Source organism: Cyrtonyx montezumae, unplaced genomic scaffold (genome assembly GCF_038088225.1).
Source record: "Cyrtonyx montezumae isolate F1298 unplaced genomic scaffold, pur_monq_1.0 scaffold_11, whole genome shotgun sequence".
Lineage (NCBI taxonomy): Eukaryota > Metazoa > Chordata > Aves > Galliformes > Odontophoridae > Cyrtonyx > Cyrtonyx montezumae.
Genome location: NW_027071837.1, coordinates 1,118,463 through 1,145,798, shown reverse-complemented (window position 1 = coordinate 1,145,798; position 27,336 = coordinate 1,118,463). Strand labels below are relative to the sequence as shown.

At 59.4% G+C, this 27,336-nt stretch overlaps 4 protein-coding genes across 6 annotated transcripts; 2 read left to right on the top strand and 2 right to left on the bottom strand.

Annotated features, from left to right (window-relative positions):
- Nucleotides 1–862: 862 nt before the first annotated feature.
- LOC136044107 (phosphatidylinositol 3,4,5-trisphosphate 5-phosphatase 2-like) lies at nt 863–9,383 on the top strand. Of its 2 annotated transcripts, none has more exons than XM_065729197.1 (27): nt 863–983; nt 1,133–1,519; nt 2,306–2,369; nt 2,773–2,911; nt 2,990–3,134; nt 3,370–3,514; nt 3,630–3,713; nt 3,931–4,017; nt 4,244–4,348; nt 4,435–4,549; nt 4,697–4,803; nt 5,035–5,137; nt 5,469–5,665; nt 5,742–5,859; nt 5,947–6,043; nt 6,148–6,286; nt 6,358–6,457; nt 6,720–6,808; nt 7,032–7,113; nt 7,196–7,285; nt 7,356–7,472; nt 7,562–7,650; nt 7,790–7,877; nt 7,944–8,099; nt 8,175–8,247; nt 8,325–8,763; nt 8,952–9,383. In XM_065729197.1, the coding sequence occupies exons 2-27, from the start codon at nt 1,383–1,385 to the stop codon at nt 9,165–9,167; spliced, it is 3,321 nt and encodes a 1,106-aa protein (XP_065585269.1). In that variant the 5' UTR covers nt 863–983; nt 1,133–1,382; the 3' UTR covers nt 9,168–9,383. The 2 variants fall into 2 exon arrangements, with proteins under 2 accessions (XP_065585269.1, XP_065585268.1); XM_065729196.1 differs by having other exon boundaries at nt 7,751–7,877.
- Nucleotides 9,384–11,995: 2,612 nt separating this feature from the next.
- Nucleotides 11,996–14,627, top strand: P2RY4 (pyrimidinergic receptor P2Y4). The gene is given in 3 exon segments (XM_065729225.1): nt 11,996–12,290; nt 13,324–14,431; nt 14,434–14,627. Coding segments are annotated over 3 exon segments (1,380 nt in total). The 5' UTR covers nt 11,996–12,111; the 3' UTR covers nt 14,527–14,627.
- A 987-nt stretch (nt 14,628–15,614) lies between these two features.
- LOC136044115 (diacylglycerol O-acyltransferase 2-like) lies at nt 15,615–19,073 on the bottom strand. The gene is made up of 8 exons (XM_065729213.1): nt 18,995–19,073; nt 17,788–17,916; nt 17,617–17,724; nt 17,401–17,471; nt 16,988–17,192; nt 16,243–16,417; nt 15,965–16,167; nt 15,615–15,832 (listed from the first exon to the last, which is right to left on the bottom strand). Exons 1-8 carry the CDS (start codon nt 19,032–19,034, stop codon nt 15,678–15,680), a joined length of 1,086 nt encoding a protein of 361 aa, XP_065585285.1. The 5' UTR covers nt 19,035–19,073; the 3' UTR covers nt 15,615–15,677.
- Nucleotides 19,074–20,708: 1,635 nt separating this feature from the next.
- Nucleotides 20,709–25,816, bottom strand: IGBP1 (immunoglobulin binding protein 1). 2 transcript variants are annotated; one of them, XM_065729220.1, is made up of 6 exons: nt 25,614–25,816; nt 25,260–25,544; nt 22,971–23,166; nt 21,861–21,946; nt 21,445–21,557; nt 20,709–21,223 (listed from the first exon to the last, which is right to left on the bottom strand). In XM_065729220.1, exons 1-6 carry the CDS (start codon nt 25,799–25,801, stop codon nt 21,075–21,077), a joined length of 1,017 nt encoding a protein of 338 aa, XP_065585292.1. In that variant the 5' UTR covers nt 25,802–25,816; the 3' UTR covers nt 20,709–21,074. The 2 variants fall into 2 exon arrangements, with proteins under 2 accessions (XP_065585292.1, XP_065585291.1); XM_065729219.1 differs by having other exon boundaries at nt 20,709–21,220; nt 25,614–25,801.
- Between the last annotated feature and the right edge of the window lie 1,520 nt (nt 25,817–27,336).

The following is a 27,336-nucleotide window of genomic DNA, read 5'->3' as shown; positions in this document are numbered from 1 at the left end:
CTGGTGGGAGAGGGTCTCCGGGTGGTGGAGCCTCTGGTCACTGTACCCCATGCCATGCAGCAGTGTGGGGTGGGCTGAGGGATGGGAGTGCCACCAGCCCATAGCTGCTAGCCCCAAACAAGGTGGTGGCCACTTGAGGTGGCCCAGGTTCCTCCTCAGCACCAGGAGCTCAGGGGATGCCTTGCAGAGCTTTGTGCAGAGGGTGGTGGGGGTGTCCTCGTGCTGGTCTTGGAAACTGCCCTGAGCAAACTGTGCAAAGAGAGCAGGGAGGAACCGGGCTGGAGTGGCTGGTGTAGCCCCCGTCCCATTTCTCCTGCAGCAGATGGCAGTCGCAGCTTGTCTGTAATTAACAGTGCTGTAGTGCTAATCACCCTAACAGCCCTGCTGCCAGCTGCCCTGCGCAGCTCTTGGCACGTGAGGTCTGCTTACTGCATGCCACGAGGAGCAAAACCTCAGTGTGACGGTCCCCAAGCCCTCCCCGAGCCCCTCACTTCCCCTCTCCCTGAAGCCAGCAATGCTGGGTGCCCGCTTTGCACAGCTGCCCGATGCCCACAGCATCACCATCTCTGCGTGGCTGCAGCTCAGCCCCACGTGGCAGCAGTGTCCCCACGTGCAGGCATCCCCATTGCTGCCAGCCCCGGCAGTGATGCCATGCAGCCCTCCATCCCCTCTGCTGAGTACAGCTGCGGGATGAGGCTCTGCACTTGGGTGGGAGCAGGGTGGCAGTGGGGCCCCCCGTGCTTGGGCAGCCCCCATTGTGCTCAGGATGCAGCATGGCTGCTGGCTTCCCCCTGCCAGCGAGGCTGGAGCGGGAGGAGGAGCGAGGAGGCTGTCCCAGACACGGGGTGAGCAGAGCGTAAAGGAGGAAGAGTGCAGGGCAGGCGTGGCAGTGCAGAGCGGGGGGGGACGGTGAGCGGTGGGCCTGGCTGCTGGGGACAGGCGGTGGGGACACGGGGTGTGCAGTGCCATGCCTGCGAGGGACGGTGAGTACCTCTGGTGACATAGGGAGCCCCGTGTGCCACCGGGATGCACACGTGGCCTTACGCTCGTGGTGCAGCAGGGCGGGATGCTGGAGGGGTGATGCTGCCGCGGGTCCCTGATCTGCTCCTCTCTGCACCCCTGCACCCTGCAGGCTGCAGCCCCCCACGATGAGAAGCACCCAGACCCCCAGCCTCGCCCCGCAGCCGCCCCAGACCCACTCCTGCTGCACTGCCAAGCTGTGAGGATCAGTGTGGGGCACCCTATGAGCAGCACAGCAGCAGTTACACGTCGCCCATCAGGACCCCCAGCCTCCGGGCCCCCATCTTCACCTTCCTCAACAGTCAGCCCATGTGAGGTGGGGGACACAACGCAGTGCAGCCGACGTTGTACCACCCCTGAGGATGGCAGCAGCGAGCTGGTACCACCGGGACATCAGCAGGGTGGTGGCTGAGGAGCTGCTGGCCAAGGCTGGGCGGGACGGCTGCTTCCTGGTGCGGGACAGTGAGTCCATCGCCGGGGCGTACGCCCTGTGCCTCCTGTGAGTCGCTGTCTTCATTCTGTTCTTCTCTTCTTTCTTGTCCCCGGTCCCCGCAGTGGGGGTGGGGGGATGGAGCAGTGCCACAGCAGGGCAGGGTGAGGGGTTGGGGCTGCAAATCATTTGACAGCAAAAAGGATGTGTGCAGGGTGCAGCTGCCACTTCTGCTTTGCTCTGCTCTCTGCAATGGGGTTTTTTCGGTGATGCCAGCTCAGTTCAGGGCAGGGGGTCCTGCTCAGCTCCCATCCCACATCCATGGGGCAGCATGCTGTGTCACGTGGGGCTGCCCATGTTCAGGTGCATCTGGGTGTCTGCCTGGCCTCTGTGTGGGATGGAGGATGCGACCAGCACAGCCCTCTCTGTGTGAATACAAACATCCCCTCTGCGTTCAGCCCTGGTGTGCCGGCATCCGGACCACAGCACCCACTGTTAACTTCTCAGCTGCCGGGGTCTGAGCAGCCCCAGCACCTAAATCACCTCTGCTGGTGGTGGCACGGGGTCGGGGCTGAGGTGGATACCCCTACACTGAGGGACACACTGCATGGGATGGGATGGGATGGGATGGGATGGGATGGGATGGGATGGGATGGGATGCACAGGCAGTGCTTCTGTAGGTTTGGATGGATGCCTCCTGGTTCTTCGTGGTTTTTCTGGCCAGTTGCATGGTGCAAATGGCAAACCCACAGTGCCAGGGAGCGCGGGGCAGGCACAAAGTGACAGCTTCACTACCCAAAGCACGAGCTCAGCTCCTCTGCCTGCAAAGGGCACAGACACTCCGCTCTCCCGCAGGTTCCAGCGGCACGTCCACACCTACCGCATCCTGCCCGACAACGAGGGGCTGCTCTCTGTCCAGGTGGGTGCAAGAAGCAGTGCTCAGGAAAGGGGGCATTCAGCCCACCCCCACCTCCAACTTCTGCACAGCACACGGTGAGGTGCAGCCTGCAGTTTGCACGTGGCGAGCGGTGCGGTTTGCTTTTTGCATAAGTGCAGCAGCACAGGATGTGTGAGCTTTGCACCGACCCTTTCTGCAGTGCAGCCGCCTGGGAACAGTGCCACAGGGTTGCCCCGTGGCTGCCCACCACTGCTGCACCTGGGTGGGGCTTTGTGAAAGTGTTGTCCCCTCCCTGTCACTGTCCCTGCTGTGAGAGCGTGAAGAGCATCTCCCATTGCCCACTCCTGATTCAGTGAACCTGGCTGGGGGTGTGTGGCTTGTGGATGGGGGGGACATGGTGTCCACCATCCCCTCTGCCCCCCAGACCATCCAGGGCATCCAGGCCAAGTGCTTCCGCAGTCTTCCTGAGCTGATCAGTGCCTACCAGCAGCCCAACAATGGCTTGGTGACACCGCTGCTGTACCCCGTGCACCGGCCCCGGGAAGCAGCTGAGGAGGACTCGGGTGAGCAGGAGTTGGGGGCGAGGGGATGGGGCTGCAGGCAGAGAGGTGATGGTGCTGAGCTGTGGTCTGTGCCCTCAGATGGGGAGGATGGAAGAAGTGGCCGTGCGGGCAGCACGGTGCCCACCAGGGAGAGCTGGGGGGGCACAGGGCCTGGTGCTCCCCCCATCCGTCCCCACATCTCACAGCAGCTGCAGCTGAGGCTTCAGGAGCAGGTTCACAGCAGGTAATCACTCCTTGGGGACGCTGGGGTGGGCGCAGCACAGCAGAGTGGAAGTGGCACATCCCAAGAACACAAGACCAAGAGGATGCTCTTAAGGGCGGCTGCCCACCTCCTGCCCTGCTCATGCTGGAGCTGGAGCAGGGAACAAGCCACCTTACCCCGTGGTTTGCACTGAGCCTGGGGCTGGCACCTCTCCGAGCCTGGGCAGCTCAGCTCTGAGCCACTTCTCCCCTTGCAGCCCATGCAGTGACTTCATGGGCTTCATGGCCGAGTACCTGACACAGCACCTGCCGCTGGACCTGGCTGCTCTGCACAGTGGGCACCCACAGCTGTGCCATCTCAGCACTGCCCTCGTCACCGCCTGCCAAGCACTGCACAGGCGAGTGGCACGGGGACAGCAGGAGGAGGGCAGCACGGTGGCAGGGCTGCGGGGCCACCTGCTCGTCCCTGTCCCTGAGCATCAACAGCTCTCACGCTCCTCTGTCTCTCTGCAGTGAGATTGACTTCACGCTGGCGGGGCTGGAGACCCTGGCCAGAGTGTTCGAGCCCCCCCTATCTCCACGCAGCCCGGCCAGGGAGCAGGTGAGCCCCGTGGGCTCATCCTACTGCTGGGGGTTTGGGGTGGTTTTGGTGCCTGAGGGTGCTGCACACCCTGTGGTGCTCTCTGGGTGCTGTGGAGGGGATGAGGTCCCCACTGGGGACAAGGAGGGATGTGTTCCTGGTGCAGGAGTGGGGAGTGGGTCCCTGTCAGCCTTGGGCAAATCCCAAACACAACACCAGCACCAGTCCTCCTCCCCAGCGTCTCCCAGCCAGCAATCCTGACCTGGAGCTGCTCCTCAGCAAGATCTCGGCCGTCAACCACCTGCTCTCATCGCTGGAGAAGAAGGTGCCCACGTGCTGCCAGCCCCTCGCTGTGCTTGGCCAACTCCTCAGCTAATTAAACCCTCCAGCAAACTGCTGCTCAGCTGCACAGCCATGCACCCCCAGCCTCTCCCCGTGCTTAGGGCCCCCTACCTCGTGCTCCCAGTGACAGCATCTCCCCAAACTGGGCACCTCAGCCACCCCTGAGATGTCACCTACACGTCCCCATCTCTTGCTCCTCCTGCTGCCAGGTGCTGATGTCACTGCAGGACACGGTGTCACGGCACAACCTGGCACTGCCCACCCCCATGGCCCCACCACAGGACTCCAGACCCATGGCCACGCAGTGCTTCGAGGTGAGGACAGGGGACACCGTGTGGCCGTAGTGTCATTGTCACTCGTGGGTGCGGGCTGACCCAGGAACCCCCTGCCCGTGCTGCAGGTGAAGGTGGGGAAGTCGCAGCGCGCAGTCCTGATGGTGGATGTGGAGATGGGCACAGTGACCATCACCAAGAGGGGCAGTGGGTCCCCAGAGGAGGTCATCCCACAGGACAAAAGTAAGGGGCTGCAGCCCCCCAGTTCTCTGCATGAGGCATTCTCTGGGCTGGGCCTGACTCCATGGGATGGGCTGCGTCTGAGCTCTGACCCATGCCATGTGCCATGGGACAGGGGTCTCCTCGCACCCCCTCATGCCCCACGTTCAGTCCTGCAGTTGATCAAGTACCAGAGCTTGCAGAGCAAGGTGAGGTTGGTGTACGACCGTGACCCGCAGAGGAGCCTGAGCAAAGACTTTGTCTTCCCAAGTGCAAGGGTGAGCAATGCAGGTGGTTTTGTGGGACGGTGTCTCACAGCCCCTCTCCCCTCACCTCCTCAGAGAGGCTGTTTTGGGAACACAGGCCACGCAGGGGATAGGCCCTCTTGAGGTCAATGCCAGCTCTCTACCATCTCTGGCTCCTGGGTGCTGATGTTCCCCTGACCATGCCCACCTTTGAGGCTGCTGTGCCCCCCTGTATGTACCCTGAGCCCCCTGTGTTGCCCCCAGAAGCGAGAAGCCTTCTGCCAGCTGCTGCAGCTGATGAAGATCCAACACTCCAACCTGGATGAACCGGACCTCATCTCAGTTTATGTCGGGACGTGGAACATGGGTAAGGGACCTGGATGAAGTCATGTCATCCTGGGGGGATCTTCACAGCTCACTGCAAACCTGGGAGGGTCGGGAAGGGTCTGCGGGGAGCTGCCTTAGGACAGGCAAGGTGTGAGCTGGTGGGAGGGGAAGGCTGTAGAAGATCCCATCATGACCAGTTGGGGTTTGGAGTTGGCTTGCCCCATTGCTGTTGGAGATGTGAGCTCCTGGAGGGCCCCACAGGTCTGAGATGTGCATGGGTGGACCGCGGCGCTGACGTGATGCTTCCCAACCCCAGCGGGTATTGGGGTGGAGGACGGTGCGAGGAAGTCACCCGCTGTCCCCGTCCCCAGGCAGCACACCACCACCCCGCTCCCTTGCGTCCTGGCTGACCTCGAGGGGCCTGGGACACACACAGGATGAGACCACCGCCTGCATCCCACACGACATCTATGTCATCGGCACACAGGAGAACTCCCTGGGTGACCGCGAGTGGGTCGAGTTCCTGCGTGCGTCCCTGAAGACGCTGATGGCCATCGACTACCGAGTGGTAATGGTTGCTTTCTGGGGATGCTTTGGCTTCCTGCGGTGTGGGGGGTGGGCAGGCTGACTGCCCTGTCCCGCAGGTGGCCCTGCAGTGCCTCTGGAGCATCAAGATGGTGGTGCTGGTGAAGCCAGAGCACGAGCGGCGCATCAGCCACGTCCACACCTCCAGCGTCAAAACAGGGATTGCCAACACTCTGGGTAGGGAAAGGACGGGGACACCGAGCTGGAGGGGGGGGAGACTGCCCCGTGGCACCTCTGTGCCCCCTGAGCTCAGTGTCCCCGCAGGGAACAAGGGGGCTGTGGGTGTCTCCTTTCTTTTCAATGGGACGTCCTTTGGCTTTGTCAACTGCCACCTGGCCTCGGGCAGCGAGAAGACCCACAGGTGGTGGGCGGCTGTGGGGTTCCCCCGTCCCACTCCTGCCTCAGGGGCATGGGCTGGCCCCACATTGCCCCACCGTGGTTGACACGTGGCTCCGCACGGTACAGGCGGAACCAGAACTACAGTGACATCCTGCGCTCGCTGGCACTGGGTGACAAGCGGCTCAGCGCCTTCGACCTCACGCTGCGCTTCACCCACCTCTTCTGGTTCGGGGACCTCAACTACCGCCTGGACATGGACGTGCAGGTGCGTGTCCGTGGGGAGCTGGGCCTGGGGTGCAGGGACCGGTGCTCAGCGCTCCTCCTGTGCCCGCTCAGGACGTCCTCACCCACGTCACTAAGAAGGAGTTTGACATCCTCCTGGCCGTGGACCAGCTCAACCTGGAGCGGGAGAAGAACAAGGTGTTCCTGCAGTTCTGTGAGTGCGGGGCTGCTGGGCTGCTTGCTGTCTGCCTCTGGTGGCACACGGGGACCTTCAGCTCTCTGTCAGTGCCACTGGCAGCACCGTGGCCCTGCACGGCTCTGTGAGAAGTGCCAAAAAAGTGATGTGCACCTCCTGGGCAGTGTCCCTGCAGCTGGGAGCATGCGGGCATGGGGACACTCAGGGCCTGACACCAGTTTGCACCTCAGGGGACAGTCAGAGATGCTGCCTCATGTCACCCGTGTGTCTCGGATCCTAGGTGAGGGTGACATCTCCTTCCCACCCACGTACCGATATGAGCGGGGCTCCCGGGACTGCTACGTGTGGCAGAAGTTCAAGACCACAGGGGTGAGTTCCTACATCACTGCACTGGAGTGCGGGACACAGCTGGGGAATGGGGGCAGCAGGTCAGATGGTGCTGGACAGGGTGCTCAGCCTTCCCCTTGGGGGGAGGGGGTGACGCTTTAGGGCCACTCTTTACATTTTCTTGATGGTGAGGAAGAAGCAGGGCTGGGAGAAAACCTTCTGACCCTAAGAGGATGTTAATAGTGGCTGCTTTTCTCCTCCCCAGATGAGGATCAACGTCCCCTCATGGTGTGACCGCATCCTCTGGAAGTCGCTCCCAGAGACCCATCTGGTCTGCAGCTCTTATGGTGAGTGGCACCCGGGGGTGGGGCTGAGCCCGGTGCAGCCCCACAGCTCTGGCAGCCCACAAGCTGCCTCTCCCCACACCAGGCTGCACCGATGACATCGTCACCAGCGACCACTCGCCCGTCTTCGCCACCTTCGAGGTGGGTGTGACGTCGCAGTTTGTGCCCAAGAAGGGTAAGGACAGGGGGAGGGGGTCTGTCCCCCCCCTGGGACTTGGTCCGATGAGCACCCCCATATCCTGCAGCTCCTGGCACCGGCCCCGAGCCCTTGGCCTGCATCGAGTGGGACAGCATCGAGGTGATCGTCAAAACTGCCAGCCGCAGCAAGTGCTACGTGGAGTTCCACTCCTACTGCCTGGAGGGTGAGGTGCCCTGGGGCTGCAGGGCAGGGCAGGGGGGGGTCGGTGCCTGGCATGGGGCTGGAGCTGTCCCCATGGCTCTCCCCCGGCAGAGGCGCAGCGCAGCGGGGAGAACACCTCGCAGAGCTGCGACGTCCCCGGCTTTCTGAGGATGTGCTGGTCAGCAAAGCAGCTGCCCGTGGTACGCACAGCAGGGAGGGCTCAGCATCCTCCTCCCTCCTCATTCCCATCCCTCCCACCCCATACGGTGTGATCACCACCCCCCCCCCCCCAAAGGACAGAGGCACGCCTTGCCACCCTGCCCCTCTCACCCTGTGCAGCTGAACCCCATCCTGCCTGACCTCGAGTACCTGGGTGACCAGCACCTGCTCCTCAGCATTAAGGGCACGGAGAGCTGCGAGTCGTACGGTGCGTGTGGGACGGGGGCAGGGCGGGGTGCTGGGGGCTGTGGGGCTCACCGTGCTGCGTGTGCAGGCGAGTGCTGCGTCGCCATGCGGTCGATGATCAGCAGCACAGCCCAGCAGTTCGAGACCTTCCTCTTCCACCGGGGTGAGGAGACGGGCTCCATGCGGGGCTGGATGAAGGTCCGTGTCCCCAAGGACAGACACAGCACCCGTGAGAGGCTCTATGGTAAGGGGCCACCGTGCCGCCCCGCTGCTGCCCTGCACCCACGTGGGGAGAAGTGACACTCCCGTGCTTCTGCAGAGTGGATCAGCTTCGAGGAGGAGGAGGATGCTCCAGCAGAGGACTCTCCGCCGTGCCCCAAGCCGCCCCTCAGGTACCCCCTCAGGCTGCGGTCCATCCCCGTGCCCCATCCCCAGGTGATGCTGAGCCCGGTGATGCTGTGCCCTGCAGGAGCCGTCCCCGCAGCCTCCCGGAGGTGACCAGCAGCTACACCAACCCGGCCTACTTCATCTTCGAGGGGCTGCCCACCAGTTGGTCACTGGGTGGCGACACGCAGGAGGACGGCCCCACACGGGGTCCCCCCCAGGCACGGGCCCCTTTGCCCTCCCCGTGCAGGTCCCTGCTGAGTCCTCCTGGTGTGAGCAGGCAGAAGAGACCCAAATCGGCCATCCTGGAGAGGGACATGACAGAGAGGGGTGACTGCTCACTGACGGCGCTGCACATGGCCACCTGCCTGAGCCAGCTGGATTGCATGGCTGCCAGGAGTGAAGGGGACGGCCACCAGACAGTGCTGTGCCAGAGCCACAGTGCCCCTCAGCCGCCCCCACCGCGCTGCAGGGGGATGCTGGGGCACGGGATGGATGCTCACCAGCACAGCCATCGCAGAGAGGTACAACCGTGGGACGTGCTTTTGGCTCTAGGGCCACCCCCAGAAGCAGAGTGGTGTCCCTTTGTAGAGTCACCAATGGTGTGAGGACGGCTGGAGGGGTGGCAGTGCTGGGGTGCCCGGTGGGGACACAAAGGTGGGCATTTCTGCCAACACAGGGCTGAAGTCTTCCCTTGTTCTTCTTTCCCCAGTGGCCCTGTGACAGGTCCTGCAGTGCTGGCACTGGGTCAGGCCACGTTGGAGTGCAGCAGCGTGAGGAGCAGCTGAGTGCGTGTGGCTGGGACAGCACCGAGGTGTCCAGGTACCCCCCAGCCCTGGAGCTGGCAGCAGCAGGCACGGAGCAGGGCAGCACTGCTGTCCCCAGGGTCCCCAGCAGAGCCCTGCGCCTGGGGGAGGATGAGAGGTGAACCCCTCCAGCAGGGTGCAGGAGCCTGGGGAGATGGACCTGGTGTATGTCCCCAGATCTCCATGGACACCCAGGGGGCCCCACTCAGAGGCTTCCTGCCACAGGGTCCCTTTTGCTGTGTGTGCAGGAAAGGCACTGAGCAAAACCTGCTGGGAGCTGGGGTGCTCAGCCCTGCCCACATCCCTGCAGCCCCCAATGGCTCAGTGCATGGAGCCCCTCAGGGAGCCAGCAGCACTCAGCCCACCCCAAACCCAGCACCTGGACATGACATGTCCCCCAGTGGTCTCCCTGCCAGCACTGTTGGCACCTCACCTGGCCATGGCCGGCACCCAGCTGTGGACCTGGCCAAGCAGCGACTGCTCCTCCGCTGGGAAGGCTCTGGAAGTTTCTATGGGCATCAGATGGATGCTCTCGGGGTGTCACTGCTTGCCTCCGTCCTCCTCCCCAAAGCAATGCAAACCCCTGCCAGCAAGGGGGGACACGGGACACGCGGAGACCCCTTGGGACACGGGGACCACTGGATGTTTGGCTGGGGCCGAGTTCCCCAGGGAGGGAGGTTGCATCGTGCGGAGCTCACCGTGCTGTTGTCACCCAGAATAAAATCTCAGGGTTTGGAGGGGGCTGAAGTGTGCACGTACCCACGCTGGGGACGCGCGTCTGCTCCGCCAAACCACGGCACGCATCTGCGCGCTGCCGAACCGCAACCACTGCGCGGCCGCGCTGCTGCTGCTGCTGCTGCCCGCTTTGGGGACACCATGCCCGGGGTGGCCTCAAGGTGGCAGTGGCCGCCTTTGTCCCCGGGAGAGCCTCGCACGGCCGCGGTATCGATCAAACCCCGCGGGAGAGGGGCCGTGGTCCCCAGGGCTGAGGATGCGCGGACCCCACGGGAGAAGAAGGGCCACGGCTGGTGCCCGCCAGCAAGGCTCCGTGCTCCCCGTGGGTGAGGGGCTGCGGTCCCCGTGGGTGAAAGCGTGCGGTTTCCACGGACAAATGGGGACGTGGTGCCCGCGGGTGACCGACCGCAGTCGTTGTAGGTGTAGAGCTGAGGTCCGCAGTAACCGCGGGGGAGGCACTCGCGTCTCACGCACATCCCGGGGGCCGCATCCAGCTCCAAAGGGGCAGGGCAGGACCCGCAGCAGGGCTGAGCCCCGCAGCAGCCCACGGGGCACGCAGGACGCTGGCACACGGCGGCTGCTTCACCGTGGGTTCCTGCCCCCACCTCCGCCCACCTCCAGCCCGGCCTCTCCCCGGCACTTTGCTCCCAGCGTGGAAGAGCACGGGCAGGCAGCGGCTCGGCCTGGCCCGGCACGGCAGCATGGCTCCGTGCCCCACGGGGGACAGGTGCTCCCTGGAGGTGCCCCGAAGCTGAGAGTCACCCCATCCTTGGAGGGTAGGTGAGGTGGGGGTCTTGGGGTCCGGGGGAGGGCAGCAGTTGGGTTGGTCCCACTGCGGTGGTGCTGTGGCTTTGTGAACCTGGCCAGGCTTGGGGGTGCAGCTTTGGCTCTGAGAAGAGTGGCAGTGACATCCTGGGGGTGTAGGATTGGGGAGGGTGGGATCAGCCCATCCCTAAATCTCACCCTCCAATCACACCACCGTGCTCCTCTATGAGCCAGAACCTTTGTACTTCACGAGGCGGCCACCTCCTCCCCTTCATCTTCCTCTTCAGCCCCCAAATGCCATCTCCTCTGAAGGCAAAGCTTGCCCCGGGGCTGCTGCAACTCTGCTGGCGAGGTGGAAGGGCTGGAGCAGCCTGCCACCCTGCTGAGACCTGGGGGCACCTGGGCACAGGTGGGCTGCAGTGGGGCATTGCACAGCCCCAGCACCACTGCTGGTCCTGGGGAGAACACAGCTCTGGCAAGCAGAAGGGGAGCTCAGAGAAATCAGGTCACGCTCCCCTGGTGCCAGGGCTTTAGCTGGGCTCAGCATGTGGCGCTTAGGGACAAGGGTCCTTCTGCAGGATGTTTTGCACAATTTCCCCTTGTTTTGCCATTTCCAAGGGCTCAGAGAGAAGAAAAGCCCTGTGTTTTCCTCGAGTCCTTTTGGCTCACCCACCCAAGTGCCCCTCTGCAGTCTATTCCCTGCCCCATCTCCAAAGGGCAGCACACGTCCCAGATATGTGCCCTGAGGGTGACCCCAGCCCCCTTCTGCCTCTGGCCATCCTCCTTGTGAGCCACCAGCTGCACCCTGAGCATCCACACCACATCTTCAGCCCCACGCATCCACAAAACGGGCAGGGCAGGACCAAACCTCACCCTGTGCCAGCCCCAGCTGGGCTCAGAGCCTCACCACCGCAGGGGATCCCTCCAGAAAAGCTGCACTTGAGGAACACAAACGGCAGTGACGTGTCCTCAGGGTGGATGGGCGTAAATCAGAGCCCTTGAAACCAGCGCCTTTGATCGTGACTAAGATGAGGAAGCAGGAAACCTTGACTGCTGAGATCAAGATGGTCAGATGCCATCTCCTTTCACGTTTCGGCTTGTCAGTGATTTTCCCGAGGGCAGCTTGCTCAGGAGCAGCCAAATCACGCTGCCACATTCGGGCTTCACCTGTCTTATCAGCTGCCCTCTGCACTGAGCCATCCGGCACCACGTTTGCTTTGTGTGCTTCTTACATCAGATGTCTTTTCTTTTTTTAAATTGGATTATTTGGATCATCCTCCTCCGTCGGCAGCTCCGCAGACATTGGCTTTGGTGGCCACAACCTGCAGCACCTCTGCACCTTGGAGGGCTTTGTGCTGTGCTGCTCTGCCCCTGGCCATCTGCAGAGGGTGGAAGGGGAGAGCAGATCCCCTGGTTCCTGCTGCCCCCGTTGGCATTCCCAGTGCCCGCACTGGGAGCAGAGCAAGGTCCCGCTGTTAATGTTTGATCAGGGCCTGGCTATTGCTCTCTGAACTCATCCTGTCATTAAGCCATCCGCAGTGGGAAGGGGCAGCGGGTTTGGGCCCAATGCTGCACTCAGCCCGGAACTCAAACAAAGCTGCGTGCGGAGCCGGTCCCGGTGCCATCCGTTATTTTATCATCATCTCTACAAACAGTGGGGTGTCTCTGCAGGACGGCAGCTCCCCGGAGCCTCGGATGTGCCCTGGGCTGATCCCTGCCAGCTGTGCTGGCTGCAAGCAGCAGTGGTGAAGGGAAACGGTAAAGGGGATGGGGGGAACAGGAGAGTGGGGTGACACTGCTCAGCCCTCCCGAACCAACATCCCGCATCACCTCCCTGAGCTGAGCCCTGCTCCACCACAGTGCCCACCACCCCCTGGGCCAGCACTGCCTTCTGTGAGCCCTCCCCTCCGCCAGCAGCCCACGGTGACCGGGGGGGGCTTTTTAGCACAGCCACCCCCCGCCCAGGGCAGCCCCAGGGCAGCCGCCCCGTGTCTGCTGGAGCAGCGGGCGCTGAACTTTAGGCATCTCCAGAGGTGAGTGCAGATGTTTTGCAGCTCTCCCTCGCTTTTCACCCCCGGGGACCAATTTGCTGGGACGATGAGAGTCCCGGGGCTTTGATCCGAACAATGCGCAGAGGGGGAAATGTCCCGATGGCTTCAAATCCACGCTGTGTCGGGCTGGGGCTTGGCTCAGGCACAGCTCCTCTCTGTGCCTCTGAACTCATTGCTCTCCTGGGGAGGAGGGCTGGCAGCTGGAGGCCCCTCGCTCCCAGGGACGCTCTCCCAAAGGCTCCGCTGACAGCCCCCCAAGGATTTCCCAGGGCCATCGTACCCCTCCAGACAATCCTTTCTTCTCCTCCTGCCTTTCTTCTGGGGAGGACCCCTCTGGGACTGGCGGCATTGTCACGGTGGTGCCAATTAGGCTGAGCCGGCTTCCAAGAGGCTGTGCTGGCACCACGCAGGGGCTGCTGTTGCTGATCAAGGTCTCATTGTTCGCCGCGCCGCGGGTCTGCTGGCCGGCCCTGGGCACCCTGCCCGGCTCCGCGCGGTGTCACGGCGCACTGCTCCGAGCCACGATCCGCGGGTGTCACTGGGAGGGCTCCGGAGGGGAGGACGTGTCAAGCCCGAACCCAAGAGCTGAGAAAAAACAGAGAAGCATCAAAGTGGTCGGAGCTCCTGGAGGGGGGGAAAATCTGGCATCTTTGGCCGCCTGCCCCGCTTTGTGCCTGACAATGGTCGGGATCAACAGCTAATGTGTTTTTATTAACTGCTCCCGCAGCTCTGGCTCAGAGAACATGGACGCTCCGGTGAGGATGTTCTCACTTGCCCCGTGGATGCCGACACCGACCCCCTGGCTGGGAGGGAATACGACCACTGCGGCAGAGGCAAAGTGCGTCTTCAACGAGGAGTTCAAGTTCATCCTGCTGCCCATCTCCTACGGCATCGTCTTCGTGGTGGGTCTGCCCCTCAACTCCTGGGCCATGTGGATTTTCATCTCCAGGATGAGGCCCTGGAACGCCACCACCACCTACATGTTCAACCTGGCCATCTCCGACACGCTCTACGTCTTCTCCCTCCCCACCCTGGTCTACTATTACGCTGACCGCAACAACTGGCCCTTTGGGAAAGCGCTCTGCAAGATCGTGCGCTTCCTCTTCTACGCCAACCTCTACAGCAGCATCCTCTTCCTGACGTGCATCAGTGTCCACCGCTACATGGGCATCTGCCACCCCATCCGCTCCCTCAAGTGGGTGAAGACCAAACACGCACGACTCATCTGCGTGGGTGTCTGGCTGGTTGTCATCATCTGCCTCATCCCCAACCTCATCTTCGTCACCACCAGCTCCAAGGGCAACAGCACCCTGTGCCACGACACCACCAAGCCGGAGGAGTTTGACCATTACGTGCACTACAGCTCCTCCGTCATGGCCCTCCTCTTCGGTGTTCCCTTCCTGGTGATTGTCGTGTGCTACTGTCTGATGGCCAAGAGGCTCTGCAAGACCAGCTTCCCCAACCCCAGCCCCCGTATGCCCTCCTACAAGAAGCGCTCCGTCAAGATGATCATCATCGTGCTCACCGTCTTCGCCGTTTGCTTTGTGCCCTTCCACATCACCCGGACCCTCTATTACACCTCCCGCTACTTCCAAGCAGACTGTCAGACCCTCAACATCATCAACTTCACCTACAAGATCACACGGCCCCTGGCCAGCATCAACAGCTGCCTGGACCCCATCCTGTACTTCATGGCAGGGGACAAATACCGGGGACGGCTGCGCCGAGGGGCAGCCCAGCGGCCCCGGCCTGTGCCCACTTCCCTGCTGGCCCTGGTGTCCCCCTCCGTGGATGGCAGCATGGTTGGCAGCTGCTGCAATAGTGAGAGTCGAGGGATGGGAACGGCGTAGAGCAGAGGTGGGCAATGAGAAGTGAAGGAGTGGAGCACAGCATGGAATCCCCGGTCCCACAAACCTGTCTGGAGCACTGACCTTGGGTCTGAGGGCAGGTGGCCATGGGGTGCATCCCGGGGCATTCCTGGGGACAGGTCACTGGGACAAGAAGACATTCGTCCCACCCCAAGCACGCACAGAGCGCTTGACCACAGCGTGCAGGGAATGGACTGACACTGGGGACAGTGGAGGAGCAGCCCTGTGTCAGTAGGTGGTGACACGTGGGGACAGCAGGAACGCTGGTCATGGTCCTGGTCTCCACTGAGAGAGTGTGGGAGTCTGCTCTCCCACAGCATCGTCATGGGGGAGGTGGCGAGGGGCTGTGCTGCTAATGGACCCCAATAAAGCACCTTCCCCTTCTCCGGATCCCAAACTGGTTCTCCTTGTATCAGGAGGAATAGGGATGACATATTTGTGGTGAGGGGACAGTGGTGTGGCCCCTTCATAGTATGGCACAATGCGGGGCAAGCTCAGGGCCACGCACTGTGGAGGTGGCACTGCAGTGACGAGGGACGGGTGGTGAAGGCCTGCAGGGGAATCTGCCTTTATGGGTATTTGCTCTCTAAATGTTTACCCAGAGTTTTGTTTAACCGACTGTCTGCGTAAAGACGAGCAGCCCGGAGATGATTATCAGCTGCACCCCGTGCCAGTCCATGATGGGATGGGGCTGGATGGGGCTGTCCCCGCCCTCAGTGCACTCCCAGCCCACGCTTGGAGAGGGGGAGCCCAGAGCACCAGTGGTGTGCCATCACCACCTCCAGCACCACCAAGCCCCACTGCCCGCACCCACCCCCAGTCTGTGCCCCCATCAATCTGGCACCCCCAAGCACACTCAGGACACGGTGAGGGGGTGGAAGTTTGTATGAGAGGTATCACCCAACAACCGCATCGAGGCCACTGTCACCAGTTCCTGTGCCTGAGTGTCCCTCCCCTTCCTTCAAGGGGGGATACCTCCCCAGCCCGGCCATGGGGATGCAAACCTGCGACCTCCCTCCTCTTCCTCACAGCACCCCATGCCCTCCCTCTTCTCACGGTCACTGTATGGGACCGTGCCCATCACTGCAGTCCTGGGGGTGGAACCTCCAGGACCTCCACAGTCCTTTGGGTGCCACGAGAGGAAGAGAAGGAGGAGGAGGAGGAGGAGGAACGGCAGGGCCTCATCAGCCACGTATCCCCATGCCCGCAGCACTCACACGATGCGCAGCTCATCCCCCTCCGACAGCCCGTACTTGGTCTTGTTGTCATTGAAGAGCTTGAGCAGGGAGCGCACGTACATGCCGTGGTACAGGTCCACCTCCTCGCTGCTCGGCTCCTCGATCTTGGGCACCATCACCGGCTCCCCCACTGCGGGAAGGGAACGCATCACCTCAGTGGGTATGGGGCAGCGACTGGCTCCGTGGGACGTGAGCTGGGTTACACCTCCCAGCATCACACGGACACCCTTCTCCTCCCCACGGACCCCCAGAAGCTGCTCACCCACGGTGGTGATGGGGCGGGCGTAGGGCAGGAAGCCCCGCGAGCGCCCCGAGGTGAGGCCGCGCCCGTAGAAGACGCAGGGAGCAAAACCCATCATCTTCTGGAAGCGCTGCTGCACGGCCCGCATCCAGCTGCCCTCCTCAAACACCACCTGGCGGAACAGCTCGTTCTCCCCGAAGGAGAAGGAGGGCACGAGGAAGGCGCTGCACAGGGGACGGCGGTGGCATTGAGGGGGTGGGATGGGACCCCCGCGCCCGCCCCGGTGCTCCCGCACTCACCCATGCCGCAGGGCCATGCGGACGAAGCCCTTACGGTTCTTCAGGATGAGCGTGGTGACGCCGGGGCTGCAGGAGAGCGACTCGGCCGCGCCACCGATGACGATGGCCACAGCGTTGCCAGTGCCATTTTTGGAGAGCAGGTGGCCGATGGCACGGCGCGTCACCGGGCACAGGCCTGCGGTGGGAGCAGTGTGCTCTGTGGGGTGGGGGGCAACCGTGCAAGGGACCCCTCTAGGGACCGAGTGCATAGGGAACAGAGCAGGGGAGAGCAGGGCTGTGGGTGGGATGCGAGCAAGGTGCACGCGGGAGAGCATACAGAGCAAAAGAAAAGGGGTGCAAGGAAGATGTGCAGGGGGTCAGAAGAGTGCAAAAAAAAAAAATCTGGGTATGGGCACAGGGTGAGGAAAAGGCGCAAACAGCACCGATCCGGAGCACACAGGATGCGAGCAGGATGTAAGCGAGGTGTGCAGATGGTGCAAGCCACGCAAGAAAAGATAAACACAGGATGCACACAGGTGCAATCAGAACGCAACCAAGGCGTGCAGAGGGTGTAAACACTGCAAAAAATAAAGTCCCGTGCAGGGTGCCAACAAAGCACGCAAAGGGTGCGACCGAGATGTGCACGGGTGCAGGCAGACTCAGCACGTGCCCTGCCTGCTCCAGGAGCACAGCCCTGGGACACAGCCATGGATCTGAGCTCGTGGCTGGGAGCAGGGATGCAGCAGCGGACCCCCACGCCGCTCACCCCCACTCATGAGGTACTCCCTGAAGAGGGGCAGGCGGAAATTCCCGGCCAACGTGGTGAGGAAGGGCCGGATGCCCGGGAACAGCTCGGAGAAACCAGTGGAGCCAGTGATGAAGTTGCAGAAGGCACCGACGCAGAGAATGCCGTGGGGGTGGGATCCTATGATGTAGTTGTGGCCGGGGAACAGATCGTGCGTCTTCACCAGCTGCGGGGACAGAGGGCTGTGGGTACAGAGGGGACTGACTGTGCTCCGTGGAAGCAGTGTGTGCTGCAGGCAGGGGACACCTGGAATAACAGCACTGCTCCCTTCTGGTTCCCAGTGAGGGGAACCACCCGGAGAGCCCAGCAGCTCCTTTGGGATGGAGCCACAGCTGTCTGCATGATCACCCCCTTCTCATGCCCCCACTCCGCACCTTCACAGGGAAATAGTCCCGAAAATGCCTCCACACGGACCACCTCCTCAGGCACGGCAGCCTCCTGCCACCTGCAAATGGGACAGGAGTGGGGTGAGGAGAACTGGGATGCATCCCTCCTGCTGTCATTCGTAGGTAGGAGGAGGAAGATAGGGTGTTGTGCTGGGATGGACCTGGAGAAATGGAGTGTCCATAGGGTGCCCCATCCCATCGTACCTTTATTTGGTGTGTCCCAGTCAAGGATGACCCAGGCGAGGTAGAGAGCAGAGATGGGCCAGAAGCGGGTGAACACCAGGTAGATGAGCAGCACCAGGGTGACGGGGCCTGTGGGATAGGGTGGGTGAGTGAGTGCACACCCAGCCCTACAGCCCCCACGGCCCCACTCACCCAGCAGCAGGAAGCTGAGCACCCACTGGAGCACGGCGAGGAGCTGCAGCCAGGAGCGGACATCCCGCTGTGAGGGCCAGGGCACGGCCAGCAGTGTGTGCAGGGCAGCATGGAGGCTGGCACGGCTGCCTGCGGGGACACCGACACAGTGGGCTCAGTGTTCTCATCCACAGAGCCATCACCATGCCATCAACCTGCCTGGCCGACGCTGGGACTTGGGATGGATGGGCTGGGGATGCTTGATGTCTGACCCCCCCAACAGTGCCAAGGACAGCCCCCCCAACATGCCAAGGACAGCCATGCCCACAGGGACGGCCCGGTGCTGCTCCCCACCACTGGATCTGGTGAACCATTAACCACCCCAGACAGTGCCAGGATCCAAACTCCATGTGCAGCCCCATCCCTCCTCCCCAAAACGGGCCCGAGCCGCCGGCCAAAGGTCTGAGACGCAGCGGGGCCTGAGAAAACAACCTGGAATCTGCAGGGAGAGAGATGTGCGGGGGAAGAGGGGATGGAGCTGTCCCCATTGAGGAGCAGCACCGGTCCCAGGGGGGAGACTCAGCTCTTCCCCACTCCCAGGAATGGGGCAGTTGGGAAAAAAAGGAGTGCTGGAATCACTCCAGCAGAAGGATTCTGCCCCCGTCCCTCTCAGGCTGTCCCCATTCCTAACATCCCCCTGCTCTGCCCCATTCCCAGAAATCCTCCAGCCCCACAGCTCCCAGCTTCCCCAGCGCCCGGGGACTTTTCCAGCGTAGACACACAGCCCATCTGTGCCTTACACCAAAGTTGCTTTTTTTAGCTCTTTTTACAGCCCCTCGAGCGCTCCGTTGGTTTCCAGACTGCACAATGAAAACCATCAGTGATGCCCAGCACTATGCCCACGCTGCTCCCCAGTGGGGGCAGTGGGAGCCCCCCCAAGGAGGGCCCGCACGGCTCCGGGCAGCGCAGAGATGAGAGCAGAATTGGCATCACTTTGCAGCATCTCACAGGAGGAGCGTTTCCTAACGCCTGGTCAGCATTAAGTTAAGAAATCCCATTCCTGTTGAGCAACTTGATGTTTTCCTCTGGTGCCGCTAACCCCAAATCTCTCCCAACACCTCCCTTTCCCTAGAGCAGTCCTAAAGGAAGCGGACAATAGTGCCAGAGAGCACTCCCTGCCCAACCCACGCAGCACCGGAGCGTTCGGGACCGTTCAAACATTCCTTACCGCTCAGATTCTGGGAGCAGGCTGCGATGATCGTTTTCATGGTGGCGGGGAGCTCTGCAGTGCAGCCTGGCCCCGAGGGTTTAAAAGGCAGGTTTGGAAATCCTGGGCGGCGATCGATCGCTCAGACAGCCTCGGTGACCGCCCCGACCGACGCGAGGGGAGCGGGGCCGGGTGGGAGCCGGGGCTGCTCCTCGGGACAGCGCTGAGGAGCCGCTGTGCGACGCGGTGTGGAAACGCACGGTGCCTCCTCCTCATCAGCACCGGCAGCCGTCGCCCCCCAGGAATGGCAGCGTCTGCACTGTGGCTATTTCACAAAGCTCTGTCCCGCTCTGCGGGTGTGATGATCCCCTTGAGAGCTGCCTGAAAATGTCACCCTGATGCTTGGAGCGGGGGATGCAGCTTGGCAAGCTGACCTTCAGCCACGGCCACACGGTCCCCTCCTCAACAAACCAGGAGCATGGCTGGGGCGGTCCCTGGCACCCAAATTTCTTCCACTGGAAGCCTCCGTGCTGGCACATGGTCCTGGCTCGCTGAAGGACGGGTGTGAAGGACCAAAAACATCGGGTGTAACTAAAGAGAACCACGGGAAAAGTTCCCTTCCAAATGCACGAAGAAACAACAGCAGCATGGCAGCAGCCCAGAGAGCGAGCTCCAGGGAGACAGTGAAAGGGACAGAAAGCTTGCAGGACCTCACCCAGCAGAGCCACATCTTCCAGGACTCGCCGGGAGCAGCAGGCTGACAGCAACACAGGAAAGGGGTTAACTCATACGTAAGGTTGCACGCACTGTGGGTACAGGACACACAAATCCACCATCTGTTCCAGTAAATCACAGAAACAGCACCTGGAAAAAGAGGGCAACTGCATCCACTGCAGACCTGTGGCTCCACAGCATACACCAGCCAAGAGGTGCTGAGAGATTGCTCCCCAAGCAGTCCTGCAGCCCAGCTGGCTGCTCAGGTGTGCATGAATCATGCTCATAAGAAAGAAGAGCTGAATTCTTCTCAATTCTTCCCAAAGACAAGGGAGCAGCCTGGCGATGAAAATTCTGATGGGGCCAAACAAAAGACTCAAACAGCCTTGTGAGTTGCTCTGGGTAACGTGCCATCACACAAGGAGCAACTGGTGCTTGTTTTTTTTTGTTGGTTTTCTTTTTTAATCCTGACATTCGTAACATACTTTGCATTTTTAACAGGTTTAGAACCTTGCTGGCTGCTGCTGGCCCACGGCTGGCAAGGCCAGAGCTCCCAACAGCTTGCTTCAGAGGAATCCAGATTCCTCCAGGGCTGTTTTATAGGATTCAGGGATTTCAGAGCACGCTGACCACCAGTGCACTCCTCTGAATACGGTGCTGCTCTGTCCCAGTGTTGGCCTTGGCAACTCTACTAGAGGGACCTGACTACACACTATATTATACATGTATGAGTGCTACAGCTGCACAGACTCACACTGAGCTAAGCAAAAGGACAAACGTTTACACAAAGGCACTTGAACACACTGCCCTCAGAATATCTCATCTGCTTAACACAAAGAACCCACACGTCAGCCTGCCCACCTGGGGAGGAATGGAGTGATGAGGTGGTGGGAAGGACAACAGTTCCTCCAGCCAAAATACCTGTCCAGCTGACACTGCCCACCTCTGACTTCCTTGGCTGCTGATGCACGTGCTCTGGAAAAGACCGGGCTGAAAAGCAAGGGATCCTCACAGGGAGAACTAGGCAACACAGGAGATTTTATTTTGTTTAAAATATAGAGGAAAAAATAAATACATCCACCAACAATACAAAGAGCAGTTTCCAAAGTCAGGTCCTTTTCTTTCAAGGACTCCCTCTGATGGAGGCAGTCTGACCCACCGCACAGCACCCGCTGACAGCAGCCCCGTGGTGTCACTGCACAGGACAAGCACACTCAGCCCAACATCTCATGTAAACCAAACTGTCACGTTTACTCCTCTGACTCCAGTGACTCCCAGAGAAGCCAAGGATACCTCCACATATGTACAGTCTGTTTATTCCTATACCTGTGAGACACAGACAACTCTTACAGGATTCCCAGGCCCTGCTCTCTCTGCTGTTAGAGTGTCAGCCCATGTTCTGTCGGTTGCCGTAGCCCCTTGGGTGTGTGTCCTTCCACTCATCCCAGTCCCGAGCTTTTTGAAGAGCTTCCTCATCATCCTCTTCCTTTATTTTCTCCTGCTGCTCCTTCTGCAACTCTTCATCGTTCGTGTCTGCTAAAGGTCAAGAACGGGAGTGAGGGACAGCACAACACCGGAGGTTTACCAGCCACACTCTCACAACTCTCCTGCAGGAGTCAGCCTAGACAGAAAGCAGGAACTGCCAAAGAGCAGCCCAGCAACCCATTTATTCTCAGAGCCTAGTGAAGAAAGCTAGAGGGTGTTTTACATCCCTATTCACCCTCCTCTACTCCCATTTTCGCTCTATTCCTCCTCACCTGGTGTCTTCTGAGGCGCACTCTGACCACGTGCTGCTTCTTCCCTTCTCCTCTGATCATACCAGTCATTGACAGTCATGGTTGGCAGGCCAGGATAGCCAGCACCAAACACTCTGCAGGAAAACAGAGATGGGCAGGGAACATTCTGTATGACTGAATCAATATCAGTGCACAGAACTGCTCTGTACTCCAACTTATACTGACAGTTGGGACACTGAAATGTGCCAACAACAGAAGAAATGTATCAGAAGTTCCCCCACCCCTTGCCCAGATGTACGACCCATGCAGTCTCGATGTGACATGCTGCCTGAAGACACTGCCTGCTTTTCTGCATTTGAAAGAGTATCTTGGGCTCATCATGAAAACGCAGCACTCCATCACACTGTGTTTCAACAGTCAAAAGCCAGCATACTTACTTAGCCTGAGCTGCATCCCGGGTAAGAATGAAAGGTTTCATCGGAGTCCTGCCTTGTCGAGAAGGACCGTGTGGTGGTGCTGATGGCTGAAATTGCAAGCCAGAGTCAACGGCCATGCAGATAAGAGTTCCCTTCCTTGCCTCCCACCCCAAGCAAGTTACTAAGGGGTCTTGTGGAAAAGAAATGCCTCAGCTGTCAGTGCAACATCCCAAACTGGACAATTCAGCCCTTAATCCAGTTTAAATCATGAACTCCATCTGTGAGCTTCCACAAATCACTTCTCTTTGTGCCTTTGTTATACTCCTTCTGATCAAAGCAGAAAGTCAACAGAGCTAAACCAGATCAGTTCAGATCAAAGCATGAAATATAGCTTATTTTTTCCATGGATCAAACACAGTACAAAACACAGTACATTATGAAGCAAATCAAGCTCATCATTCACGAATATATCACCCAGGGCACTACAGAACAGCAGAGCTCTGCAATAAAGAATTGCACAAACCAGCTGTGCCAACAAAGCTGGACTACGGTACACTTAGCCATGTTATGATTATTTAATTCTAGACAGACATTTGAGGTGAGTAGCATAAAGCCCAGAAAAACTGTTCTACACACGATTTGCAGGTCCCTAAGAAGCTTTCCTCACATGGAGAGGGCATGTTTTACTGCAACATCAGGATCTTCTGTAGGCTTAGAAGTTCAGTCTTGAAAAAACAAAAGCCACAAAGGTCTTGTTTTAATTAAAAAAATGTATTTTATTTCTTTAGAGTTGAAGGTCTGGCACAACCCAGCAAAGTGGAGAACAGGCTCTGCACACAGTCAGAGCAGCTCTGCTCTGATACTCAGTGCTCCAGCATTTAACAAGCCATGACTGTCTAGGATGTGTGGCAGCACCAGGCTTTGCAAAAATCAGACCACTGGCCATTCATAATTAAACCAAGCCCCATTCATTTATGTTGTACATGAGCTAAGACACCACTCTAGAACTCACAGAACAAACTTCAGGAAACTCAGATGGGTTCCTCCAAAGTTCACTTACCCACAACAGTCTTTAACGTCAGGTTTAACTATGCAGAGCTCACAGGACCTGCAGATCAAGAGATTTCATACCTGTTTCATTGTGTCTCTGCTCTTCAGGATGACCATTTCCTGGTCGATGCTCTCAATTTCCTCAAAGCTGATGTTGATCCATTTCTGGGCCTGCAGTAGATACAGCTCCCGTACTTGCTCCTCATCTGCCTGCCCACTCTCCACAAAGGTTCTCAAAGAGGCCAACTTGTTCTCCAGCTCCTTTTTCTGCTTATATCTGGCTCAAAGAGAAAAGAATAACTGTTACAAATTTCAATAAACCTTCTCCAGCACAGCCCAGACTCTGTGCCTTCTAAAATAAACAATTTCTTGAGTAAAATCTACAGTGCTACCACCTGCCCCACGTTAATTGCTTTTCACAGGAGTGTCAGTTGCTGATCACTGCTCATTAGGGCAAACAAATCCCTGACACTCATAAAGAGCCTCATATTGCTGAGGAGCGTGCTGGTGAGAGCAGGACCCACACATACAACAACAGACTAACAGTCCCACAGAGCTAAAGCAATGACTTTCAGGAACATGGCACGAGATCATACCAGCTGGCATTTCCTGATGACCTCTAAAGAAGCACAAGAGGCACAACCAAGCACGAGGATGTAACCCCATCTCAGTGTGACTGACAATAAAAGTTCATGACCAGTGAAAACTACATAAACCAGAAGAGTTCCACTGTGCTTACAAAGGCTTTGAAAATGCATGACTGTATGCAACCTGCAGCACCCAGACCTCCTCCACCCATCCTCCGCATCGTGTCCTACTCTCACCTCCAACTTGGGCACTGCAATGGATCTTTACTAGGCTTTGCAAGAGGTTGAATGTAATTTTATGACTTTAAAAAGAAAGCTGCACACAAAGAAGTGGGTTCTGATGGTTTACTATTCTAATTAAAGTAGCTCCTGTTTGTTAAAAAGTCTGAAGAAGACAGCTTAATTTCACTGGGGCCCTTCTCCATTATTTCATTTGTGCTAGGAGGTCAGCAATCCCAGCAATCTAAGCTGTCCAGGTAATATTAGACAAACTTGGCAAGGTCAGTCTGCTGGAGAAAAAGGATGTTAGCTCATCAGCTCATACCCAGAGAACCAATGTAGAATTTATCTTTAATCGCTTATGCATTACTCAAAAAAAATAATAATCAAGAAGCCACTTATAAGGACAACTAAGCACATTTCCAATTTCTGTCTCAGATAGTTATTGTGCCTGCAGATGTGCTGTTTACCATGCTTTTGGCTTTCTGGATTTTCTAGGTCTAGTTAATGGAAGCAGGAGGAAGAGAATACACTTCCAGGTAAATCTTTAAGTTGCAGCATCACCAAAGAATGAACAGAACCAGAGATTCGAAGCCTATGGGAGCTGAAAAGACACAGAGCCCATGAGCTGTTCTATGAAACGTGCCACAGAAAACCCTGAAAAATACATTTTAAGAAGCTGAGCACCTGCCTGCCCAGCCCTGTGCTGCAGGGAGGCAAAGCAAACTGCTCCTCTCCATTCTGTTTGCAGCAGGATAAGCTCCCTTTAGTCATCTACTGACAACAGCAGCTGGGACAAGAGAGCTCTGGAGCCTAAGTGATGACACCAGCCTCTGGGAAGTTCTGACTGTGCAGTCTCTGCTGTTGTAACTACAATGCCTCACCCTCCAAGCAGGTCAAGCATGAACCTGCTCGTGGCAGGGCTTAGGGCAGGCATCTCCCTTCTGCTGCAGGTGGGGTCAGCCGTGGTGGAGCTGAGCAGGAGCTGCAGTGTGACTGCCTCATGCTGCAGCACACACACAGTGCTGGAAAGGCTCTGCTGTGAAGAGCATCATGGAATGTCTGGGTTGGAAAAGACCCTAATGCCCAGAACCAAGGGCTGTGTGCCCCCTACCCAGAGCTGCCCAGGGCCCTGGAGGGGGGGGCAACCACAGCTCTGGGCAGCAGTGCAGGGCCTCAGCACCCCAGAGTAAAGGACTCCATAGGAGAACTTCCCAGTATCTGTTGCCCAAACCAGTGCCACTCGGGGCTGCTTCCCAGAACAGGAAGCACACGTTGGCATGCACACAATCTGCATTGCACACGGAGCTGCCTTGGGCCTTTCAGCACTACCACAAGCAACAACGTGACCACCACAACCCTCAGCTAAACACGACGAAGGACCTGCACACAATAAAGCCGGGCACGACAATCCCAACCTGCTCGCCCTTCCACGGTGACAAGGGACTGACCTCGAGGAGCACCATGCTCCCATCCCTGGACACCACCAGAGCACTCAGCAGCCCATAACCGCTCCATACCACGAGCAGCACCACGCGGGGCAGATCTCCCGGCGCTCCCTCACCTCTCGATCTTGGCCTGCCGGCTAGAGGCCATGGCCAGCAGGCCACGCTGGGCGGTGCTCCCGGCCCCGCCGTCCTCCCGGGCAGCAGCGGGGGGCGGCCGGGCGCTGCTCAGCCCGTAGGAGCGGCACAGCTCCAGGAAGCGGCAGAAGTGCCGCCGGGCGCTCTCCAGGTGCTCCCTCCTCCGGCTCGGCTCCACCTGCCGCAGCGTCAGCGCGCCCAGCAGCGCGGGCACCAGCAGATACTTCAGGTCTGCCGAGGCGATCTCCTCCAGCTCCTCGTTCTCACTGCAACGCACACATCGCCATCACAGCCCCGCTCAGCGCCCGGCCCAGGCCCAGGCCCCGCCGCCTCACCTGAACAGCTCCAGCTCCGCCACCATGGCGGCCGCCCGCTGCAGCGCGCCCAGGCCCTGCCGCACCTTGGCCTGCACGGACGGGGCTCCGGAGGACGGCTCGGTGCCGGACTCCACCTCCTCCAGCAGCCGCCAGCCCGTCTCCAGCAGCTCCGGCAGCCGCGGGCCGTCACCCGACGCCTCCGCCATGCTGGGCCCGGAAGAAACCGCCTCTGCACGCACTTCCGGCAACGGCGGCAGCGCCCCTTCCGCTATCTCGGTGAGTGCGCTGCCGCCATCTTGGTGAGGGCGCTGCCGCCATCTTGGTGAGGGCAGGCGCTGCTGCCAGGCCGTGGCCCCTCCCAGGCGTACCCCAAAGAGCTGTGTCCCTGTCAGGCTGCATGCCCTTACTTGTAACTCCAGACTCCTTCAGTAGTGCTCAGAAGACGGTGTCCTGTGGACGGGTGAAAGCAGCGCTTGTTGGCTGCACTGGGAAGGGAGAGGGGATGGGCGTGCTCAGCTTGCTCAGACCAAGCATGCTGCTGCAGAACTGCAGCCAGAATCATTGCAGCGGGAAGGGACCGCTCCGAACCGAGCCCGAAGGGAAACGGATCAGAGGGACAGAGCTGAGTTATGAGCGCACCTCTCTAGATCTGCTCCCCTCCCAGCTGAGTGCACCCCACATGGGCACTTAAACAGCTGCCCCTGTTTTTAGGGCCCGGTGTATTTTGTGTTTACATGAGATCACGTCTCACCCAAATGCTTCGCCCCGGATCGCTCCAGGCCTCTCCAATTCTCTCTTCTTTGACTTTTGCTCCAATACCCACTCGTCTGGAGATGATTGCTTTGCTGATTTTGTTCCCATTTGCTCAATGGTGTGAGTCTCTTTTCATTCATTAAACAAAAAACACAGCGGAAGGGCAGAGTTTGTCCACACAGCACAGCACTCTGCAGCAGGAGCCAAGCTGGAATTGAACGTTCCCTCCAGAGTCAGAAACCATTATTGTAATCAATATTATCTCACCAAACCCAACCAAAGATCAGGATAACAAGCCGCCCTGCCCCAGGGTCCCACGCTGGCAGGCCCTGCAGGGCTCAGCTCCCTCGGTTGGGTGCAGGCAGCCGTGTTTTCTCACATGGCTGCACCAGAGGGAGCCAAGCCATCACCGTGCCACCCGCACAGCAGGCAGCACCGCGGCCATGGATCGCTCCAGGGGCCCCACATCACGGCTACTGCAGAAATGTGGGGTGACAAAGGGAGCGTGTCCTGCCCCGTGTCCAGGACAGGTGCTGCGTACGGTCCTGTCCTGCTCGATGGCAGCTGGTGACGTCGGGGCTGGGACGTGCTTGTTCTGCACACAACCATCCCCATACAGCCTGGGAGTGGAGTGGGTCGGAGCATCTGCACAACTCGGGCACCGTGGACACCTGGCAGCGCAGAGATGTGTCGTGCTGATTAGCTGCAGTGCCCGCTGCCATTTCTTCTCCACGAGTTCTTTTCTTTGGTTGGCTCTCGAGTCCCTTACCACAGTACCCCTAAAATTAAAACAGGCCTAAGACAGATAAGGGTTAAAGCTGGGCTTGTACAAACGCAGGAACACGACACAAGTCATTGACCTAGATGTGAAAAATTTATATGGTGTGACAATCATCCAGGGCAGGCTGGAAGCACTCCGTTTCCACAGATGAGTCAGTTTATGATTTGCTCTATTTGCTCTATTTGTGCGTACGTGAGATAGCCTGAT

Coding starts and splice junctions, on each gene's coding strand:
- LOC136044107 (XM_065729196.1), top strand. CDS start 1,383: ATGGCAGCAGCGAGCTGGTACCACCGGGACATCAGCAGGGTGGTGGCT. Junction 4,804..5,034: donor TTGTCTTCCCAAGTGCAAGG/GTGAGCAATGCA, acceptor TGTTGCCCCCAG/AAGCGAGAAGCCTTCTGCCA. Junction 7,286..7,355: donor GCAGTTTGTGCCCAAGAAGG/GTAAGGACAGGG, acceptor CATATCCTGCAG/CTCCTGGCACCGGCCCCGAG.
- LOC136044115 (XM_065729213.1), bottom strand. CDS start 19,034: ATGAAAACGATCATCGCAGCCTGCTCCCAGAATCTGAGCG. Junction 17,472..17,616: donor CTGGGACACACCAAATAAAG/GTACGATGGGAT, acceptor TCCCATTTGCAG/GTGGCAGGAGGCTGCCGTGC. Junction 15,833..15,964: donor CCGCCCCATCACCACCGTGG/GTGAGCAGCTTC, acceptor CCCTTCCCGCAG/TGGGGGAGCCGGTGATGGTG.
- IGBP1 (XM_065729220.1), bottom strand. CDS start 25,801: ATGGCGGAGGCGTCGGGTGACGGCCCGCGGCTGCCGGAGCTGCTGGAG. Junction 23,167..25,259: donor CGGCAGGCCAAGATCGAGAG/GTGAGGGAGCGC, acceptor TCTTTGAGCCAG/ATATAAGCAGAAAAAGGAGC. Junction 21,224..21,444: donor TGCGCCTCAGAAGACACCAG/GTGAGGAGGAAT, acceptor CTTGACCTTTAG/CAGACACGAACGATGAAGAG.